The sequence below is a fragment of the Camelus ferus genome, chromosome 7, assembly GCF_009834535.1.
Source record: "Camelus ferus isolate YT-003-E chromosome 7, BCGSAC_Cfer_1.0, whole genome shotgun sequence".
NCBI classification, from domain to species: domain Eukaryota; kingdom Metazoa; phylum Chordata; class Mammalia; order Artiodactyla; family Camelidae; genus Camelus; species Camelus ferus.
Genome location: NC_045702.1, coordinates 37,245,796 through 37,255,942, shown reverse-complemented (window position 1 = coordinate 37,255,942; position 10,147 = coordinate 37,245,796). Strand labels below are relative to the sequence as shown.

At 33.9% G+C, this 10,147-nt stretch overlaps 1 protein-coding gene across 1 annotated transcript in view; it reads right to left on the bottom strand.

Annotated features, from left to right (window-relative positions):
• Positions 1-847: 847 nt before the first annotated feature.
• HERPUD2 (HERPUD family member 2) overlaps positions 848-10,147 on the bottom strand; it is a 36,643-nt gene continuing 27,343 nt past the window's right edge. Inside the window, exons 6-9 of the mRNA XM_032483724.1 lie at positions 5,991-6,113; positions 3,156-3,479; positions 2,197-2,314; positions 848-1,721 (exon numbers count right to left, since the gene is read on the bottom strand). Coding sequence (XP_032339615.1) covers positions 1,560-1,721; positions 2,197-2,314; positions 3,156-3,479; positions 5,991-6,113 — 727 coding nt within the window. The 3' untranslated portion in view covers positions 848-1,559. The remainder of the gene's footprint in view (positions 1,722-2,196; positions 2,315-3,155; positions 3,480-5,990; positions 6,114-10,147) is intronic.

Genomic DNA, 10,147 nt, shown 5'->3' with positions numbered 1-10,147 from the left:
AAGAACTGTGAGAAATAAATGTTTGTTGTTTAAGCCACCAAGACTATGGTAATTTGTCATGGCAAGTCCAAGCTAAGAGACTACCCTTGCCCATTTCCTATTGGGATTTTGGTTTGTTTTTTTTTTTGTTTTTGTTTTTGTTTTTTTGCTAATTTAAGACTTACTTATCACTTTTAAAATATTTTTCCTAACTGTTTACCTTTTAATTATGTATGTCAAATCATTATGTACATAAGCAACCTTTCCTTTTAGGGATTCTGTCGTAGAGGTATTTCCTTACCCCAGTATTATGTAAATATTTATCTATATTTTCTATCAGTATTTTCATGGTTGAACTGCTGTTATTCAATCATGATGTCTTGGCTGATATCTATAAACAGAAATGTATACTTTTCTAAGGGTTAACCAGTTACCCCTTGAAATGTCACCTTTATCATTATAAACAATTTTAGAATAATTCATGGATTTCTTTTTAACCTTCTGTTTTATTCTCTTATCTAATCATATATTACTGTACCAGTACCATATATAACATTATAATACATTCTAGGTGAGACAAAGTTCTTCCATGGTCAGTTCTCCTATCCTCATTTATTCAATTTTAGTTAACTACCTGATAAGATACTTACTCTTTCTTATGAAGTACTGAATTGACTTTCACAGGGATTTCTAAATAAACTAATGAGGTTTCAGACTACCTGAGAACTAGAAGATATTCATCTGGAATAGAAAGAGGTGAAAATGACCTTAAAGACTTCAGCAACCCAACAACTACTGAAACTTATATAGATATTTCCATGTAATGGGTACATTATTGAAGAGTTTGAATAAATATCCCATAAGACAGTTTATCATAATTGACCTTTTATTTTAAAAAATTACAGGGAGCAATTTCCAGCATATCTCATTTTATAAAAGTACTGCCTATATCAAACATTTTATATCACTATTAATTCCATTGAAGAGCTGCCTTTTTTTTTTAAGGTACTAATTCCAATTGATGGGATACATGCCCTTAAAATAGAAAGTTTCCATTATTTATTCAAATGTCAAAATTAAGATTATTGAGAAGTTTATTGCTTTATGGCTGGGCAAGATGCTACTAGCACATTTTAGGTAAATAATATTTCTTATTAAAAACTATGAGGTCATTCTGTTTAAAACTTTCAGGATAATTCACAGAAAATAGATATATTTATTCAAATTATACACTGAAGGGCTGGGCTATTAGCTATAGACATTTACATGTGAAGCAGCTCTTTAAAGAAGTAAGACACACAAATAGGTCTGTCTTGGTATAATATACATAATTGAAATTAATAAAACTTGGAAGACCAATATTGTTACGTTATATTCTGTTAGGATCCTAAAAAAAAAAATCACACATTTAGTAGTCCATTTGTGCTTAAAATATTCATATGCATGAGAAGCTTAAAGAAAAAAACACCTCTGTACATGATGATGAAAAGAAAGTAATAAATTTTTTTGCAATTGCACTGTTATTTAAAACACTTTCCTAAATTCAGAACCTCCTTTGCAGCTGGCACAGTTTTTCAGGTCTAATTGGCAACCTGGGGAGGCCCCTCTGGTATTAGTGAAGTAAAGAAGGTCGTGATAAAAGACCAAGCTGACGCCATTAATCCAGGCCTTTGAATTGCACTGCCATCTTCTCCTGCATCTTCTCCACTCTCATCTTCAAGCCCATCATCCATAAGACGCTCCTTTCAAACAAAACAAGAAACATACTCTTAAGTGATCCGAACAGCTAACGTTAACTCATGACAGAAAGAGTTAAGTTCTTCCCAGAGAAGAAATACAAGCATATAATAAGGAAGTGGTACTATCTGGTCATTAGAAGTCTTTGTTAAGTCCAAAACTGATAAATTCCTCCTTGATCAAGTTCAAAGGGATAAATGCCAGTTTAATATAATAAATTCCACTGTGTGCATCATTTTCTTTCTAGGCCACTTTTAGGAAGAATAATATTACTTCTTCCCACTTAATTCTGATACATGACTGACTCAGTATTATTTTCTTAGTACTTGTGGATGAAACCACACATTTACATGTTAACTTTTCTTCATGTGCCATTCCATAAATACTGTGGAACACCCCAAGATTCTTTTATTATGTTGGCCTCATACAGTGCTGAGGAAACATCTATATTTAAAGTATACAAAAACCTCATCAGCATACCATTTCTTCAAGTTCGAGGTTGTTTGCGTTTTGCACATCATTGTTAACTTCAGCATTATTGTTGGGAGCCTGTTGCTGACCTCCTTCTTGTCTAAAAGGAAACCACCCAGCTTGGTGTCTGTTCAGTAAAACAAAGAGAAAAGAAAATAAGTCACAACTATTTTTATTTTTATAAAACATTAGTGTCCTACAAGAGAAAAATGATTAGAACTATGATAAATGAAAAGATCAAATCTCCTACTTCAGGCCAAGAACTACCCTTTTCAAAGCAGTGACAGCAAAACAGGAACCAATTTAAGTCTAAAAGTCTATCATGAGCTTAACTGGCTCTGTGCTAGATATCAAGACCTATCAGGAGAGGAGAAGGTACAGCTCAGTGGTAGAGTGCCGTGCCTAGCATGCTCAAGGTCTTGGGTTTAATTCTCAGAACCTCCATCAATAAATAAATAAACCTAATTACCTCTCCTTCCCACCCCCAAAAAAAGAATTTAGAAAAAAAAGACCTATCATGAGTCATAAAATCATTTTTTGATATTTTTCAAAATGAAATTCAACTAGATATTTGTTTGCCTCTTGGGGAAAAGGGGGGCAAGGGAAAGTTAGTCTACTTATGAAAAATAATCTGACCTATACCTATAGGACTTACTATTGATAACTATAATTTAAAAGAATATCTATTTGCAAGACTACATCATACATTCAAGTTCTAAATAATAGATAGAGCATGCCTAACTGAACAAACAATTTCTATAAAGGACAGTAAAGGAAAAAATCTGCTTCTAGACAATTCTGATAAACATTCTTATTAAACATAACCTGCTTTGCTTCTGATGTCAGATATCTGGAGCCCAACATTCATATTCCTTCACTCAACATTCACAACAGACTACCATATGCCAGACTCTGAGAACAGTTTTAGAAAGTAATTAAACCACAAAAAGTTAATGAACATCACTCACAAGTAAACCAGTAGCATGGCTCCCATTACCATGATAAACCGACTAAAAGAAGAATAGAAGTATACAATGCTAAGGAGAATTGCAGCTCGCGAGAACGTGTACATCCAGTCTAGCCAGTCTCGATTGAAGTCTTCTTCATTTAGCACTGGACCTCCCTGTGCATTCATTTGAACATTCTCATTCATGGGTCGATTTTGTTGGGCCACTAGGTTTGGAGCTGGTGGGGGTTCTTCTCCAGGAACACGTGCCAAATTTAGAGGCTGTGAAGCAGCAGGCTGGGCTGGGTTGGCATTTGATGTGGCCTGAGCTGAAACTGCAGCTTGACTGAAATATTCACCAAAATAAATATTAAAAAGAAAAAAAAACTGTACCATATTATATTTTTCAAAACTTCCTGGGGAGCCATATGTATTTTTCATAAACCTAATATGGAATATCACAACTCCTGCACCGCATTTCCTAGGTAAGCATAAATCCCAGTGGAAAAGTGGAACCAACATTGATGGTTGGAGTAGCTCAGGAAGGGATGTTCTAGCCTGGTAGTCTAAGACAGTGGGGAGAGGTGGAAGAGATAAGAACAGCCATGTTAATCACTCTTTTCTCTCTCACTAAATCATAAGGTAATGACCAGCTCTTTTCCCAAATCTTTTCACTAATGGCCTCTTCTGCTATTCTACAGGGATAAATACCCCCATACCCACCACCTCTCCCTCAGGCCCATGTTTTGAAAGATTTGTCTAAAAATACACATTAATCATTACCATGTGTGTCCACTGTCAGTGATAAATGATTTGTATTAGTATGTTAAAATATTAACTAGATCCCAAATAACAATCTCTCAACCCCAATCTTGACTTTGGGAACTCCATCTGGGGAACACTGGTATAGGTCCTTGTTAACTTATGAAGAATTGTGGTCCTGAAGTTTGCTTATAATTTAATTGCTTGAAAGAATAAATTGTCCTGTAAAAGACTCCCAGCAAAATGATAATATGTCTGAAATTTGCTTTAAATTATTCAGCAAAGGGGGGAAGTTGTAGAACTAGACTATCATGAATTGATAAATGTTGAAAAGCTGGGTAATGAGAACACAGGAACTCTTTTTATTATTCTTTATGTGCTGAAATTTTTCTATAAAAAGTTTTAAAATCAAGATAGCAAAAATAAAATAGAAGTTTCCCAGGCTACAAAAGCCTATTTAGGCCAGTATGCTAAAACCTTGTGTCCGAAGAGGGCTCTTTTATTTCCAAAACACTTTCTATCTCATGGATATTCTAATTCATCAGTGAGTTATTTCATTAAAGGTAAGAACTTGAGGCTCTAAAGTTAAATGATGTACATAAGATTATATGATTTAGTAGCAACCTACTTATACAGCTCTTGCAAGGTTATAAACAAGATAAGGGGTATAAAGCATCTAGTAGAGTATTAAGCATAAAGCAGTCACTCAGATGACTCATGGCAACAGGTAAGGTACAAAGAACCTGCCTGGAGCCAAGGGGTTATACAGGAGAGCATTAGGATATGAAGTTCACAAAGGTTAGCTTTATGGGGTAAGGTCTAGAAAAACGATGAGGGTATAGACTTCACACTGTAGGCAAGACAGCCATCAGATATTTAGGGGGCTGGAGATGATGGGCTGAATTATGTGTTAAGCAAGTTAACATGGCACTAGTACAACGGAATATAGCAAAGAGCCTAAAAGGAGAAAGCAATTGCAGTAAAGTGGGTCTAATATGAGAAAGGATCTGGGCACAATATTGGAAGTAAGACGAAGAGAAGGACAGAAGCTAGAAACAACATATTAACTCATCTTGGTAAGTTGCTGGGTTCAGGGATAACAGAAGCCAGAATCAAAGCTGATTAAGGTTAAGAGCTTGGAGGATAACTAAGAAGAGACAGTACCTCTGACAAAGAAGTCAAGGAGAAGGCATTTAAGAGGATGGTGGAGTCAAATTTTGGACATACCAAATTTTGGGGAGAGGCAAATTTCTCATTGGAAATCACCAATAATTAAGTGGAGATATGAGGTGAAGCACAGGAAATGAAGAACTGGGAGTAATGACTGAGCACTAACAACTAAGGCCATGGAAGAAGGAAATCCAAGAGGACTGGCCCTATCTTGTCTTCCCTGCCAGACTGAGTATCATAAGGCACATGGTAAGTATACAAATACCTGTCTAACTGAGCAAGGAATGTTACCATTTAGAAACAGGGAAAAAACAGGCTATCAAAGGACACAAAATGAATGATCAGAAAGATAAAAGGAATGATGAGGACAATAGAATCACAGAAACAAGGAGAAGAGAACATTAAAGAGAAGCTAGAAATGTTAAATGAATACATTGGAAGTCCAGAAGAAAGCAAGCTAAGAAACTGTATTCAGTGCTAAGATTGTTCCATGCTGACCAGAAGCAAGACTTACTAAAATACTGACAGTCCAGAAAAAATATTAGCTACAATTGAGGTTCAACATGAACCTTCCTGACATACAACTCTCTGTTCCCTTTTTCATTTAATGGCCTATTTTCATGTAGATTTGCTGCCTTCCAGTGAAACTTATCCTAAGTTTTCTCCTCTTAAATGGATAAAATGTTCTATTAAAGAAAATACCTGAATACTACTAAATATAATTAGGGGAGAGAGGGAGAAGCAGAGAGTAGGTTTAGTTGATGTGAACTGGCTGCGAACCCTTTTTCCTTTAGCCAAATCATTTAAAATAATTTTTAAAAACCAATAAAATGTATCAGTAAATGAAATCCCAAATCAACATTCTTAGGATGAAAAAGAAAATAAAGCAAACAACACAGTAAGTAAAGAATTCAAACTGACTTACTATTGCATATAATACTGATGAGCATACATCTGCTGCCACCACAGCATCTGCAGTGGGCTGAAAGCGGGGTACACTGGGAATCCAGCCGGAACTGCTTGTCCAGGAAGCTGGTTGTCTATATTACTGCAACAGAGTGATAAAGAAGTGTCTTTTAATGCTCTACAAGTTGAAAGCATCTCTCTAAATTTTTATTTCTGAACTGTAAGTCATCTATTAACAAAATATAGTAAATCTTACTGAAAAGAAAAATACTTATTTTCAACCTTCCTCAAGTAAAACAAAATATAGAGGATGCATCACTAAGTAACACAATAGAGAATTATTATTTGGAGCTAGTAAAAGTGATGACAAAATTGGTGACTGGAGGAAGGGAGTTTAAAGCTTCACCTTATTCCATATGCAAATGAGCTTCAAGTAGACTAAAATTAAGTATTAAGAGGTAAACCAAAGTAAATCCAGAAACAACTAGAATTGATTATTTACCAAACCTTTGGAGGGAGGAAGACTTTCCTAATTTATAAGCAGTAGAAGAAAGCACAAAAAGGCAACATATTTGATGACATAAAATTTAGAGACAGAGCTTTAAAAAAAATGTTTGCAATAAATAGTAGTTTTTCTACATAAAGAACTCATAGAAATGGAAATAATCATTAGGACACCAAATAAATGCAAATAAGATAAAGACAGGGATTCTTTTAATCTGTCAATATCTAGTGTTGGCAAGGGGTACAACTAAAACCCAACTCTTTCACTGCTAAGAGGATAAACTGGAATAAGGCTTTAAAAAACAATTTCATAAAATTAAATACTTAAAAAAAATTCACTTATACCCAACTGCCCAAGCAGTTCCACTTCTGAAAATTAGCTTAAAGAAATAAACAGAAAAAAATTTTCAGATCTCTGCCCTTTAAGTCTTTGTACATACTCATCCTGCTTAGGAATCGCATACTCAACCTACTCCCACTCCCTGCCTCCTTTCCCCCAATAACAAGAGAGAAAATGAAAACAGGGACAACAGCTCATGATTCAAAAAAGGTGAAAACCTTATCATAGCACTTATCACCATGTTGAAATTGCCTGATTTTAATTCCACTCCTATGAAGGCATTTCTCTGATCTATCTACTTTGACTTACTTCTACTACTAGAATCTATCCTAAATATAAATGGCAAAAATTTGATATGATGTCTTCACAAATCTATTCATCATAACACTACTTGTAACAGTAAAGACTGGAAATAACTCAAATATTCATCAATAGGAGACTGTCATAGTTTATGCAGTCAGTGAATTGGTATGTGTCTATAAAAAGGAAAGATCATCTCCATACCATCCTGCAGAGTGATCTCCTGGATATTCTGTTAAGCGATATTCTGTTAAAAAGCAAGGTATTGAAGAATATTTATAATATACTATCTTTAATGTTAGAATGAGAGGATATATTTATATGTATGTGTATGTATACATATATGTATGTGTGTACATACATACATATATATAGTGTATGCACGTGTGTATACACACTTTCTTAAATTTTCACAATGAACTAGTGGAAAGATAAACCAAAACTAAAAAATAATAAAAGTAGTTACCTATTACAGGGAAGGAGATCAGGAAAAGGGAATAAAATGAAAGCAGGGCTCTGAATAGGTATCTTGTTTTATAGATTTGAGACCGGAACCTTAAAAATATTTACACAATTAAGAAAAAAGCTAAATTAAAAAGAAAAAATAATAAGATAAAAAAATTCAAAGAAACAGAAACAAATGAACTCATGTATCAAGTCTGGTAGTGTAACACACAGAGAAGAATTATTCTACTGGCTTCAAAACAGTATTTTAACTGTAGTAAGATAAATCCTAAAGACAGAAAAGAACCGTAACAATTTTAAACTATAAATACTATTTCTCATCAGGGTTCCCTGGGAACCTCAAGATGAGCCTGGGACGTCTTGTCAAGCATGAATCTAGAACATTATCCAAAATTATGAAAACCATGTCAAAAGGACACAGCAGAAAATGGAACAGACTCCCACGGGCCAATGATGAATTAAGAGTATCCAAGAGTTTCACGACTAATCAGTACATCATTCAGCAGATATTCTGGAGACCAAACACAAACATATTAAAGTTTTTAGTTCACACTGACACTTTAAAACAAAAACAAAAACAAAAAAACCTCATTCATCACCTTTCATGGTTACTAGCAAAACAACTTACTACCCTGAAAACTGATAAAGAACCCAGCATTTATCAGGCCTTTCTTGAATGGGTTTGTATTTTAGGATAACAAAATGATGAGAGAAAGAAGAGGAATGACACAACTAGGAAATTATCCTTTTGTAACAATTAATAAAATCATGGATCTGGTCAAAGATTATCAATGACTACTAAAAGGCTGACAAAGAACTTTATAATATGGAGGATCAGGCTGGTAACACCTAAACCCACTGATCAGTTTTAACATGACTAGAGGTAAGACAGCCAAACTTTAGGTGCCTCCTGAAGTGATGCAAGGACACAGCACCACCTACAAAGAATTCCTTAAAAGAAAAAAGAAAAGGGAAGGGGAGGGGAGGGGAGGAAGGAAGAAGGACACTTATGAGAACACATACATACTAAAAACATGGAATCAGTATTTCTCTTTTCCATTTTCAAACATTGTCATCTATCATTCTGTAAGTGATCTTGTCAGTCAAAAAAATTAAAATTACTATTTACAGTGTTTGTACTTTTATAGTGTGTGGAATCAGGTTTGCATTTGGCCACATTCTATAGAGAGCACAACCTATAGCTGTAGGGCTTAATCAGATAGGTTGTTCAAAAAGACTGTGTGCAGAAATGGAAAAGAAAAAATAATGATTTCATGTTTATTGTATGTGTGTATTCTCTTAACTGTCCTCTAACCAGTATATTATAAAAAATAACTTCAGCATTTTTGCAAATTTTCAGTTATTCCAAAATAATGGTTTTTTTAATGGCATAAGCAGACTACTCAGTCAAGTAGATGATAAACCCTTTCCTGGTTTGCTCAAAACTAAAGCAGAGTGATGGAAATTAACAAAGTCTTTAGGTTAAAATTATCCAAATCAGGAGTACTAGCACATAGAGAAAATTGACTTTTCATTATCTTTGGTCCTTATCTCTTTACATGATAAGAAAAAAATGATATAGCAATCAAATTTCTAGTATTTATCAGTTAAAAACAGCATTTGAAAACGTTTACTAATCATGAAATAATTTCATGTATGAAAATATTTTAATAGGATTGGTTGTAAAAGAAGCATGAGGTGTTACTGCACGATATATGCAATGTTTTTAAATTTTTAGCACAATTTTTATTCTTTGATTTATATTTATATAAACATATTTTAGTATTGTATGTAAATACAACTTCCTATTTCTCATTAAAAATCAGAGTAAGGGTCAGTTTCTATCATAAGAAAATCTTATGTAAAATATATTCTGGAGCATCCTCTGTGCCTGTTTCCTTATATAGGTATGAGAACATTTCCTAACGCATATGGTTGTTAAATTTATATATATATATATATCTCATATCACATCAAACAATGTCTGGCACAAAGTAAGCAAATATTAAAAAATTATTGTTATTATCATTGCTAGGGAGGGATATATAATGATGTGTTTACCAAAATTTGTGCTTTCCTTCTGTAGTATTCTGTAGTATTTGCTAGGAAGTGACTGCCCAGTTAGGGACTACATTTCCTAGCTCCTCTTGTAACTCCTTGAGCTATGTGACTACTCCTTGCTCATGGAATGTGACTAACAATGGAATATATCACTTCTAGGCCAAGGTATTTACAAAGTAGGTGTGTTTCTCTATGTTTTTTTCTCCCCATATGCCAAGTATATTTAGATGAACGCCAAGACCTTATGAGGTGAAAAGACATAAAGTGGAAAGACCCTGGGTCCACGAATCACCTGATGGAGAAAAATTATCTACGTAGGAATAATAAACACTAGAATCAGACTACTACATAAGTAAGAAACAAACTTCTCTGATGTTAAGATTCTAAACTTCGGGAGTTACATGGTTATTTGTCAGCCAAGTGTCAAAATGTTTTATAAAAGTGATTTAATAAAATTCATATTTTTTACATAAGCTAAAGTTAAAAAATAAATAAAAATAAATTTT